Below are 12,990 nucleotides of genomic sequence, written 5' to 3'. Positions count from 1 at the left end.
GCACGCGAGTGCAGTCGTCGCCGGACCGAAACCGTACAAGAAAATCCACCGGAGGCGAACATACCTCAACCATGACGTCGTCGCGGCGGACGCCACATTGCGCCTCCAAAGCAGCAACCACCTGTGCCGGCGACACGGGAGGCCGGTTCCCTTCCACTGTACCCACCAGGGCACGACCGCGTAGCTTCTCCTCCAGCCGGTACATCCCAGCCGTGCGCCTCAGCACACAGCGACCGACCTCAGGCCGCAACTCCGGCTCGCCGCGCCTCCAGCCCTCCGCCGGGAAGAAGATACTACCCTCCCTGTTCTCCGGCCGCCAGCTCTCTCCCTCATACTGGTCCATCTCGAGCGAGGTGACGACAACGGCGACGGCTGTGGCAGATCTGGAGAGAGGCGAAGGTGAGATCGAGAGAGAGCTGAATTGTGGATTTTGACCAGGGAGGGGATGCACAATTTGCAAAAAAAAACCTTCACAATTATCCTGACAGTGGGCCATACGCTGAGTCAGCAAGCCACGTCGGCCCCGTAACGGCTCGCAACAGGGAAGTGACACATTCGCTCATAAAGCAACTCCACATTTTGAGACTTGTGTGACCAATGTGCTCATCTCGTGAGAGTTCTGTGACGAACTCAAGGGACAAATCATCATCCCTGTACATAGCAAGACCTCCACTTCTACCATTACTACCCACTGTATAGCTTCTACTAAAGCTAAAAGAAAAGGCTAGATTCCTAGCATGAGTCCCTCCAACTCGAGTTTCTTGCACACAGAGCACGAAGGGGGCAAATCGTTGCACTAGCGTGCGTAGCTCTCGAACTGTCGAATCGTTGCCAATCCCGCAATAGTTCCACTTATGATATGTTGGAAATATGCCCTAGAGGCAATAATAAATAGGTTATTATTATATTTCCTTGTTCATGATAATCGTTTATTATCCATGCTAGAATTGTATTGATAGGAAACTCAGATACATGTGTGGATACATAGACAACACCATGTCCCTAGTAAGCCTCTAGTTGACTAGCTCGTTGATCAATAGATGGTTACGGTTTCCTGACCATGGACATTGGATGTCGTTGATAACGGGATCACATCATTAGGAGAATGATGTGATGGACAAGACCCAATCCTAAGCCTAGCACAAGATCGTGTAGTTCGTTTGCTCAGAGGTTTTCTAATGTCAAGTATCGTTTCCTTAGACCATGAGATTGTGCAACTCCCGGATACCGTAGGAATACTTTGGGTGTACCAAACGTCACAACGTAACTGGGTGGCTATAAAGGTGCACTACAGGTATCTCCGAAAGTGTCTGTTGGGTTGGCACGAATCGAGACTAGGATTTGTCACTCCGTGTAAACGGAGAGGTATCTCTGGGCCCACTCGGTAGGACATCATCATAATGTGCACTGTTTGATCAAGGAGTTGATCACGGGATGATGTGAGTTATGGAACGAGTAAAGAGACTTGCCGGTAACGAGATTGAACAAGGTATAGGATACCGACGATCGAATCTCGGGAAAGTAACATACCGATAGACAAAGGGAATTGTATACGGGATTGATTGAATCCTCGACATCGTGGTTCATCCGATGAGATCATCGCGGAGCATGTGGGAGCCAACATGGGTATCCAGATCCCGCTGTTGGTTATTGACCGGAGAGTCGTCTCGGTCATGTCTGCCTGTCTCCCGAACCCGCAGGGTCTACACACTTAAGGTTCGGTGACGCTAGGGTTGTAGAGATATTAGTATGCGGTAACCCGAAAGTTGTTCGGAGTCCCGGATGAGATCCCGGACGTCACGAGGAGTTCCGGAATGGTCCGGAGGTAAAGATTTATATATGGGAAGTCTTATTTTGGTCGCCGAAAAAGTTTCGCACTTTATCGGTATTGTACCGGGAGTGCCGAAAGGGGTCCGGGGGTCCACCAAGGGGTCCACCAGCCCCGGGGGGGGCACATGGGCTGTGGGGGGTGCGCCTTGGCCTATATGGGCCAAGGGAACCAGCCCCAAGAGGCCCATGCGCCAAGAGATAAGATAAACGGAGAGTCCTAAAGGGGGGAGGCACCTCCGAGGTGCCTTGGGGAGGAAGGACTCCTCCCTGGCCGCACCCTTCCTTGGAGGAAGGGCCAAGGCTGCCCCCCCTCTCCCTTGGCCCTATATATAGTGGGGGGAAGGGAGGGCAACAGCAATCCAAGCCCTGGCGCCTCCCTCTCCCTCCCGTGACACACCTCCCTCCTCCCGCAGCGCTTGGCGAAGCCCTGTTGGAATCCCGCTACTTCCACCACCACGCCGTCGTGCTGCTGGATCTCCACCAACCTCTCCTCCCCCCTTGCTGGATCAAGAAGGAGGAGACGTCGCTGCTCCGTACGTGTGTTGAACGCGGAGGTGCCGTCCGTTCGGCGCTAGGATCATCGGTGATTTGGATCACGACGAGTACGACTCCATCAACCCCGTTCTCTTGAACGCTTCCGCTCGCGATCTACAAGGGTATGTAGATGCACTCCTTCCCTCTCGTTGCTAGTAAACTCCATAGATTGATCTTGGTGATGCGTAGAAAATTTTGAATTTCTGCTACGTTACCCAACAGTGGCATCATGAGCTAGGTCTATCCGTAGTTTCTATGCACGAGTAGAACACAAAGCAGTTGTGGGCGTAGATGTTGCCAATTCTTCTTGCCGCTACTAGTCTTATCTTGTTTCGGCGGCATTGTGGGATGAAGCGGCCCGGACCGACCTTACACGTACGCTTACGTGAGACAGGTTCTACCGACTGACATGCACTAGTTGCATAAGGTGGCTAGCGGGTGTCTGTCTCTCCCACTTTAGTCGGAACGGATTCGATGAAAAGGGTCCTTATGAAGGGTAAATAGAAATTGGCATATCATGTTGTGGTTTTACGTAGGTAAGAAACGTTCTTGCTAGAAACCTATACAAGCCACGTAAAAACTTGCAAACAACAATTAGAGGACGTCTAACTTGTTTTTGCAGCATGTGCTATGTGATGTGATATGGCCAGAAGATGTGATGAATGATATATGTGATGTATGAGATTGATCATATTCTTGTAATAGGAATCACGACTTGCATGTCGATGAGTATGACAACCGGCAGGAGCCATAGGAGTTGTCTTTATTTTTTGTATGACCTGCGTGTCATTGAATAACGCCATGTAAATTACTTTACTTTATTGCTAAGCGCGTTAGCCATAGAAGTAGAAGTAATCGTTGGGGTGACAACTTCATGAAGACACAATGATGGAGATCATGGTGTCATGCCGGTGACAAAGATGATCATGGTGCCCCGAAGATGGAGATCAAAGGAGCAAAATGATATTGGCCATATCATGTCACTATTTGATTGCATGTGATGTTTATCATGTTATGCATCTTATTTGCTTAGAACGACGGTAGCTTAAATAAGATGATCCCTCACTAAAATTTCAAGAGACGTGTTCCCCCTAACTGTGCACCGTTGCGAAGGTTCGTTGTTTCGAAGCACCACGTGATGATCGGGTGTGATAGATTCTAACGTTCGAATACAACGGGTGTTGACGAGCCTAGCATGTACAGACATGGCCTCGGAACACATGCGAAACACTTAGGTTGACTTGACGAGCCTAGCATGTACAGACATGGCCTCGGAACACAAGAGACCGAAAGGTCGAACATGAGTCGTATAGTAGATACGATCAACATGGAGATGTTCACCGATGATGACTAGTCCGTCTCACGTGATGATCGGACACGGCCTAGTTTGACTCGGATCATGTATCACTTAGATGACTAGAGGGATGTCTATCTGAGTGGGAGTTCATTAATCAGATGAACTCAATTATCATGAACATAGTCAAAAGGTCTTTACAAATTATGTCATACGCTTTAGTTCTACTGTTTAAGATATGTTCCTAGAGAAAATTTAGTTGAAAGTTGGTAGTAGCAATTATGCGGACTGGGTCCGTAAACTGAGGATTGTCCTCATTGCTGCACAGAAGGCTTATGTCCTTAATGCACCGCTCGGTGTGCTGAACCTCAGCGTCGTCTGTAGATGTTGCGAAACATCTGGCATACACGTTTTGATGACTACGTGATAGTTCAGTGCGTAATGCTAACGGTTTAGAATTGTGGCACCAAAGATGTTTTTGAAACGTCGCAAAACATATGAGATGTTCCGAAGACTGAAATTGGGATTTCAGACTAGTGCCCACGTCAAGAGGTATGAGACCTCTGACAAGTTTCTTAAGCCTGCAAACTAAGGGAGAAAAGCTCAATCGTTGAGCATGTGCTCAGATTGTCTGAGTACTACAATCACTTGAATCGAGTGGGAGTTAATCTTCCAGATGAGATAGTGATGGTTCTCCATAGTCACTGCCACCAAGCTATTAGAGCTTCGTGATGAACTATAACATATCAAGGATAGATGATGATCCTTGAGCAACTCGTGATGTTTGACACCGCGAAAGTAGAAATCAAGAAGGAGCATCAATTGTTGATGGTTAGTGAAACCACTAGTTCCTAGAAGGGCAAGGGCAAAAGGGATACTTCATGAAACAGCAAATCATTTGCTGCTCTAGTGAAGAATCCCAAGGTTGAACCCAAACCCGAGACTAAGTGCTCCTGTAATGAGGGGAACGGTCACTGAAGCTGTACTACCCTAGATACTTGGTAGATGAGAAGGCAGGCAAGGTCGACAGAAGTGTATTGGATATACATTATATGAATGTGTACTTTACTAGTACTCCTAGCAGCACCAGGGTATTAGATACCGGTTCGGTTGCTAAGTGTTAGTAACTCGAAATAAAAGCTGCGGAATAAACGGAGACTAGCTAAAGGTGAGATGACGATATGTGTTGGAAGTGTTTCCAAGGTTGATGTGATCAAGCATCGCATGCTCCCTCTACCATCGAGATTTGGTGTTTGCGTTAAGCATGATTGGATTATGTTTATCGCAATACGGTTATTCATTTAAGGAGAATAATGGTTACTCTGTTTATTTGAATAATACCTTCAATGGTCTTGCACCTAAAATGAATCTCGATCGTAGTGATACACATGTTCGTGCCAAAAGATATAAGATAGTAATGATAGTTCCACATACTTGTGGCACTGCCATTTGAGTCATATTGGTATAGAACGCATGAAGAAGCTCCATGTAGATGGATCTTTGGACTCACTCGTTTTTGAAAAGATTGAGACATGCGAACCATGTCTATTGGTATATATGCATGAAGAAACTCCATGCAGATGGATCGTTTGGACTCACTTGATTTTGAATCACTTGAGACATGAAAATCATACCACATGGGCAAGATGACTGAAAGTCCTCGTTTTCAGTAAGATGGAACAAGAGAGCAACTTATTGGAAGTAATACATTTTGATGTATGCAGTCTAATGAGTGCTGAGGCATGCAGTAGATATCGTTATGTTCTTACTTCACAGATGATTTGAGTAGATGCTGAGTGTATTTACTTGATGAAACACAAGTCTGAATTATTGAAAGGTTCAAGTAATTTCAGAGTGAAGTTGAAGATCGTCGTGACAAAAGGATAAAATGTCTGTGATATGATCATAGAGATGAGTATCTAAGTTACGAGTTTGGCACACAATTGAGACATTGTGGAAAGTGTTTCATAATTAATACCGCCTGGAACACCATAGTACGATGGTGTGTCCGGACATCATAGCAGCACCCTATTGGATATGGTGCATACCATGATGTTTCTTATCGAATTACCACTATCGTTTATGGGTTTAGCATTAGAGACAACCGCATTCACTTTAAAAGGGGCACCACGCAATTCCGTTGAGACGACACTGTTTAGAGAAACCTAAGTTGTCGTTTCTTAAAAGTTTGGGGTTGCGATGCTTATGTGAAAAAGTTTCAGGCTGATAAGCTCGAACCCAAAGCGGATAAATGCATCTTCATAGAAAACCCAAAACAGTTGGGTATACCTCCTATTTCAGATCTGGAAGCAAAAGTAATTGCTTCTAGAAACGAGTCCTTTCTCGAAGTTTCTCTCAAAAGAATTGAGTGGGAGGATGGTGGAGACTTGATAAGGTTATTGAACCGTCACTTCAACTAGGGTGTAGCAGGGCACAGGAAGTTGTTCCTGTGGCACCTACACCAATTGAAGTGGAAGCTTATGATAGTGATCATGAAACTTCGGATCAAGTCACTACCAAACCTCGTAGGTCGATAAGGATGCGTACTACTTCAGAGTGGTACGTAATCCTGTCTTGGAAGTCATGTTGCTAGACAACAATGAACCTACGAGCTATGGAGAAGCGATGGTGGGCCCATATTCCGACAAATGGTTAGAAGCCATGAAATCCGAGATAAATGGATCTTTGAGAAGAAGACGGACGTGGACGGTAATGTTACCATCTATGAAGCTTGACTTGTGGCAAAGAGTATTTCCACAAGTTCAAGGAGTTGACTACGATGAGATTTTCTCATCCGTAGCGATGCTTAAGTCCGTCGGAATCATGTTAGCATTAGCTGCATTTATGAAATCTGGCAGATGGATGTAAAAACAAGTTTCCTTACCAGTTTTCGTAAGGAAAGGTTGTATGTGATACAATCAGAAAGTTTTTGTCGATCCTAAGGATGCTAAAAGGTATGCTAGCTCCAGCGATCCTTCCATGGACTAGAGCAAGCATCTCGGAGTCAGAATATAAGCTTTGATGGAGCGATCAAAGTTTTTGGGTTTATACAAAGTTTGTTAGGAACTTGTATTTACAATAAAGTGAGTGGGAGCGCTACAACATTTCTGATAAGTATATGTGAATGACATATTGTTGATCCGAAATGATGTAAAATTTCTGGAAAGCATAAAGGGTTGTTTGAAAGGAGTTTTTCAAAGGAAGACCTGAATAAAGCTGCTTACATATTGGGCATCAAGATCTATAGAGATAGATCAAGACGCCTGATGATACTTTCAAAGAACGCACACCTTGACATGATTTTGAAAGAGTTCAAAATAGATCAGCAAAGAAGGAGTTCTTGGCTGTTTTACAAGGTGTGAGTGTTGAGTAAGAGTCAAGACCTAACCACAACAGAAGAGAGAGAAAGGACGAAGGTCGTCCCCTATGCTTTAGACGTAGGCTCTACAGTATGCTATGCTGTGTACCGCACATGAAGTGTGCCTTGCCATGAGTTGGTCAAGGGGTACAATAGTGATCCAGGAATGGATCACATGACAACGGTCGAACTTATCCTTAGTATCTAGTGGACTAAGGAATTTTCTCGATTATGGAGGTGAAAAGGAGTTCGTCGTAAAGGGTTACGTCGATGCGAACTTTGACACTAATCCGGATGACTCTGAGTAGTAAACCGGATTCGTATAGTAGAGCAGTTATTTGAAATGGCTCCAAGTAGCGCGTGGTAGCATCCACAAGATGACATAGATATTCGTAAAGCACACACGGATCTGAAAGGTTCAGACCCGTTGACTAATAACCTCTCTCACAAGCATAACATGATCAAACCAGAACACATTGAGTGTTAATCACATAGTGATGTGAACTAGATTGTTGACTCTAGTGAACTCTTTGATGTTGGTCACATGGTGATGTGACCTATGAGTGTTAATCACATGGCGATGTGAACTAGATTATTGACTCTAGTGCAAGTGGGAGACTGTTGGAAATATGCCCCAGAGGCAATAATAAATAGGTTATTATTATATTTCCTTGTTCATGATAATCGTTTATTATCCATGCTAGAATTGTATTGATAGGAAACTCAGATACATGTGTGGATACATAGACAACACCATGTCCCTAGTAAGCCTCTAGTTGACTAGCTCGTTGATCAATAGATGGTTACGGTTTCCTGACCATGGACATTGGATGTCGTTGATAACGGGATCACATCATTAGGAGAATGATGTGATGGACAAGACCCAATCCTAAGCCTAGCACAAGATCGTGTAGTTCGTTTGCTCAGAGGTTTTCTAATGTCAAGTATCGTTTCCTTAGACCATGAGATTGTGCAACTCCCGGATACCGTAGGAATACTTTGGGTGTACCAAACGTCACAACGTAACTGGGTGGCTATAAAGGTGCACTACAGGTATCTCCGAAAGTGTCTGTTGGGTTGGCACGAATCGAGACTAGGATTTGTCACTCCGTGTAAACGGAGAGGTATCTCTGGGCCCACTCGGTAGGACATCATCATAATGTGCACTGTTTGATCAAGGAGTTGATCACGGGATGATGTGAGTTATGGAACGAGTAAAGAGACTTGTCGGTAACGAGATTGAACAAGGTATAGGATACCGACGATCGAATCTCGGGAAAGTAACATACCGATAGACAAAGGGAATTGTATACGGGATTGATTGAATCCTCGACATCGTGGTTCATCCGATGAGATCATCGCGGAGCATGTGGGAGCCAACATGGGTATCCAGATCCCGCTGTTGGTTATTGACCGGAGAGTCGTCTCGGTCATGTCTGCCTGTCTCCCGAACCCGCAGGGTCTACACACTTAAGGTTCGGTGACGCTAGGGTTGTAGAGATATTAGTATGCGGTAACCCGAAAGTTGTTCGGAGTCCCGGATGAGATCCCGGACGTCACGAGGAGTTCTGGAATGGTCCGGAGGTAAAGATTTATATATGGGAAGTCTTATTTTGGTCGCCGGAAAAGTTTCGCACTTTATCGGTATTGTACCGGGAGTGCCGAAAGGGGTCCGGGGGGTCCACCAAGGGGTCCACCAGCCCCGGGGGGGCCACATGGGCTGTGGGGGGTGCGCCTTGGCCTATATGGGCCAAGGGAACTAGCCCCAAGAGGCCCATGCGCCAAGAGATAAGATAAACGGAGAGTCCTAAAGGGGGAAGACACCTCCGAGGTGCCTTGGGGAGGAAGGACTCCTCCCTGGCCGCACCCTTCCTTGGAGGAAGGGCCAAGGCTGCGCCCCCCCTCTCCCTTGGCCCTATATATAGTGGGGGGGAGGGAGGGCAGCAGCAATCCAAGCCCTGGCGCCTCCCTCTCCCTCCCGTGACACACCTCCCTCCTCCCGCAGCGCTTGGCGAAGCCCTGTTGGAATCCTGCTACTTCCACCACCACGCCGTCGTGCTGCTGGATCTCCATCAACCTCTCCTTCCCCCTTGCTGGATCAAGAAGGAGGAGACGTCGCTGCTCCGTACGTGTGTTGAACGCGGAGGTGCCGTCCGTTCGGCGCTAGGATCATCGGTGATTTGGATCACGACGAGTACGACTCCATCAACCCCGTTCTCTTGAACGCTTCCGCTCGCGATCTACAAGGGTATGTAGATGCACTCCTTCCCTCTCGTTGCTAGTAAACTCCATAGATTGATCTTGGTGATGCGTAAAAAATTTTGAATTTCTGCTACGTTACCCAACATGATATTCATGATGACCGGTGGCGCTCCAGCTCGGAGCCCGCCAAATTCTTCTCGATCTCCATATCAGCAGCCTTTGACTTGGACGACGAGGCTCCGTGCTTGGTTTCCTTACTCTCCCACCGTGACAAATATCCAGGAGGGGATGGTGGCACCGAACCACCAGCTATTCCTCCTCCAGAATCAACATCACGTCCCTTCTGTCCAATCCCTTCCCCATCGCCACGCTCATGACCCGGGACAAGGCCCCGGCCTGTCGTACCTCCACATCCTCTGCTCCTTCCCCATCGAGATGAGTTTCTGCCACCACTTGGGGCCTCCATGGCATCTCCCATGACGAACAGGGCCAAAGAACCGATGCAATCTGCCCCTGAGTTCTCTCGCAGCAAATACCGGGGCTAGGAAACCCTAGGGACTGCGCCTTGAGAAACCGTCCGGGGAGGGCACCGGTAAGCAAATGTCGGCCTGGGCCGGCGGAGTAGGTAAACCCTCATCGCCTTAATAAAGCTATATGTTGGTTTGTTTTAGGCGACTTGCCTAACTCGTTACCGTAATAAAGCTGTGCTTTAACCCTAAAAAAAGAAACGTCTGGTCACATGATGAGTGGACACCCGGGTTGCGGTACACACAAAAACGCACCCTTAGCCCAATACTGAGTCATGCAAGCCCAGTATGGTCCAGAGAGCTCAGCGCAAAATGCAGCCCGTATAACCAGGCGACCCACGCATCCAAACCCGGGCACGGCCCACTCTCGGGAGGCTTTATCTTTGCCCACTCCTGCACTTCCCCACCGCAGCTCATCTTCTCGTCCACTCCAAACCCTAGCCTCCTCCTCCTCTCGCCGCCGCCGCCGCCGCCATGGTAACGCCTTGTCGCTCGTTCCTTCCCCGTCAACTCGCTGTAGACTTGGTTCTTGTGCTTATCCATCTGGGCATCGTCCGGTGCTGTGTCTGTTCGTGCAGTCAGGGAGGAAGAAGACCCGCGAGCCCAAGGAGGAGAACGTGACGCTCGGCCCCGCCGTCCGCGAGGGGGAGCACGTCTTCGGCGTCGCGCACATCTTCGCCTCCTTCAACGACACCTTCATCGTAAGATCCCAAGGACACGCCGCCTTTCTTGCTGCTTTTCTGTTTACACCGCGGACCTGAAACTCTTGCCACATCTGGCTTCGCTGTCGCAGCATGTCACGGATCTGTCCGGGAGGGAGACGCTCGTCCGCATCACCGGTAATCACATCTCTTCTTATACTCCCCTTTACGAGCAAGGCGTGGTGGCTGATGTATAAATGATGGTGGTTTGTTTCTAATAAGCATCGTCTCGTACTGATAGAGATATGTTCGTTTGGAACAGCATATAGTCAAGTTTCATGATTTGGTATCACCTTGGAGGTTTTTAGATTGCTTTGTAAGCACGGCCCTTAAGATCCCCTCCCTTTTTATCCGTGGGAGCGTGTCGAGTCATAGCCATGCAAGATTGAAAACGAGGATCCGGCGAGTTTTTCTCTGGAACTTCTTCTCTTCCTGTTTTAGTTCTAGCTGTTTACATCATTTCATTGGGTTTCTTGTAGTGTATGTAGCCAGCAGGCAGCAGCTGCTTTATGCACTGCTCATGCTGTGTTCTTCACTCCTGCAACTCTTTGCAACATTAGATGGAGCTGCCTAAATTCTGGAAGTGAACATGCTTGATGTGACTATATTTCACCGAACCAAGTGCATATTGGCACTCCTGTAGTTGTATGTAAAAAATCAGCACGATGGTTGGTTCTTTGAAAAAACATTTCACTGAACCAACATTCTTGTTTGGTAGGTAGTATTGGTATTTTGTTTGTCAGTATGACGTAATGCCCACCTTTTTATTTAATGGAATTGATTCATGCAGAAACTCAATAGGGTATGTGAGCCAAATCTCCTTATCCGTTCACTATTTGACTATCCAGTTTGGGATCTGGGCGTTTTCTATTTATGTGAAAATTGTTGGTTCATATGTGAGGTTATCCTAGGTTAAACTTGAGCGAGATTGTTGAGCAATATTTGTCTTGCTTACTTCTTATGAACCTCCTCTTCTGATCATGATGCTGTCTTCCCTATTGAGTTTCATTTTTGATCCTATCAACCTTTTGTAAGCACCGCCCTTAAGATTGCCTCCCTTTTGTTCTGTGGGAGCGTGTCGAGTCATTGCTGTGCAAGATTCATATGAGGCTCTAGAGAGTTTTTCTCTGGAACTCAACTTCCAATTTGATTTATAGGTGTACTCATCTTGCCATTCAGTTTCTTGTGATGTATGGTCGGTATGAAGCAGATGTTCTCTGTCTTGCTTCTGCTGACTTCTACACCCTTGCAACTCTTTGTCAATTAAAATGGGGACGCCTAAATGTTGGAAGAACATGCTTTTGTTTGTTAGTACTTCTGAGTTACATTTGAAGATTTTAGATATTGGCTGTACAATATCTTCAGAACATTTCAGAAGTCTTTTTGAATATAACATATTAGTAGTAGAATATTCTATGTGTGGTCTCCTATTTGGTGGTTGAAGAAGTGAACTCAGTTCACCAAGGCTTGAATGGTTATTCTTGGCTATTATACCTGTTTAGCTATAACTTGCATCTGCCATGGCACTAAACAGTGATTGACTGTCGGTTCTTCTGTGATGCTCAACATCTATCAGTTTCTTTTTTACGTCTTACAAATTTGTGATGTACTAAAGAATTGCATTTTCAGGTGGCATGAAGGTCAAAGCTGATCGTGATGAATCATCCCCTTATGCAGCTATGCTTGCATCTCAGGATGTTGCTGTAAGATGTAAGGTACCAAAAAAGTTGATTTGTTGCATGATCAAGTATGGTGGTAGCCAAATTTGATGAATCCACTGATACATATGGTGATCCTCCCCCCCTGTTTAGGAGCTTGGAATTACTGCTCTGCACATTAAGCTCCGTGCTACTGGTGGAAACAAGACAAAAACTCCAGGTCCTGGTGCTCAAGCTGCGCTTAGAGCTCTTGCACGTTCTGGCATGAAGATTGGACGCATTGGTAAGCTTGTGATGCCCTTGTGTATGCTGTGTCTGTGCCATTTCATCTCATTAGCTTCTGGGAAAAAACTATTCTGCCATTCATTGCATTTGCAAGGCTTGTCTTAATTTTGTCTGGTAGTCAATAGTTCTTGAATTTGTCTGGTCACATGCTGGCTTGGTTTTTATATGTACTTATGTTTTGCTTGTCCTTCCTGTTCATACTATGTTTATGTTATGATCAATGTTGATTTAGTTTTGCCTTGGATGCCAGTTATCGTGATTTCAACCTTTTACATTTTCCAGTTTAGTTTATGATATCATACAGCGGATTAATCCATGATGTGTTTTTTTGCGTTGAGCAGAGGATGTTACCCCGGTCCCCACTGACAGCACCCGCCGGAAGGGTGGTAGAAGAGGAAGGAGGCTGTAATTCCATGCTCGTTCAAGGATGGAACAATACCAAGCTATCGATATCCTGTGTCTTGCAACTTGTTCTGTACTACTCCGTTTATGATGTTAAGTCAGATCTTGTGGATTTATAGATTTTGAGAGATATTGTGTTGCATGTTTAGAAAATGACCCTTTCCCCTCTTTTGAATCAAGTGGTTGCCATCTATTATAA

The 12,990-nt window shown here is 46.3% G+C and overlaps 1 protein-coding gene across 2 annotated transcripts; it reads left to right on the top strand.

Moving 5' to 3' along the window:
- Window positions 1-10,005: 10,005 nt before the first annotated feature.
- LOC109768572 (small ribosomal subunit protein uS11y) lies at window positions 10,006-12,990 on the top strand. Of its 2 annotated transcripts, XM_020327307.4 has the most exons (6): window positions 10,037-10,222; window positions 10,324-10,446; window positions 10,539-10,584; window positions 12,076-12,161; window positions 12,258-12,387; window positions 12,731-12,990. In XM_020327307.4, the coding sequence occupies exons 1-6, from the start codon at window positions 10,220-10,222 to the stop codon at window positions 12,796-12,798; spliced, it is 456 nt and encodes a 151-aa protein (XP_020182896.1). In that variant the 5' UTR covers window positions 10,037-10,219; the 3' UTR covers window positions 12,799-12,990. The 2 variants fall into 2 exon arrangements, with proteins under 2 accessions (XP_040255022.1, XP_020182896.1); XM_040399088.3 differs by having other exon boundaries at window positions 10,006-10,222; window positions 10,324-10,584.

The sequence above is a fragment of the Aegilops tauschii genome, chromosome 2 (assembly GCF_002575655.3).
Source record: "Aegilops tauschii subsp. strangulata cultivar AL8/78 chromosome 2, Aet v6.0, whole genome shotgun sequence".
In the NCBI taxonomy this organism is placed as follows: Eukaryota; Viridiplantae; Streptophyta; class Magnoliopsida; order Poales; family Poaceae; genus Aegilops; species Aegilops tauschii.
This window is presented reverse-complemented; position numbering and strand designations above follow the sequence as displayed.

Excerpts from the sequence above, each read along its gene's own strand:
- LOC109768572 (XM_040399088.3), top strand. The coding sequence starts at position 10,021 with ATGCAAGCCCAGTATGGTCCAGAGAGCTCAGCGCAAAATGCAGCCCGT. Across the intron at positions 10,585-12,075 it reads GACGCTCGTCCGCATCACCG|GTGGCATGAAGGTCAAAGCT; the intron begins GTAATCACATCT and ends TTGCATTTTCAG. Across the intron at positions 12,388-12,730 it reads CATGAAGATTGGACGCATTG|AGGATGTTACCCCGGTCCCC; the intron begins GTAAGCTTGTGA and ends TGCGTTGAGCAG.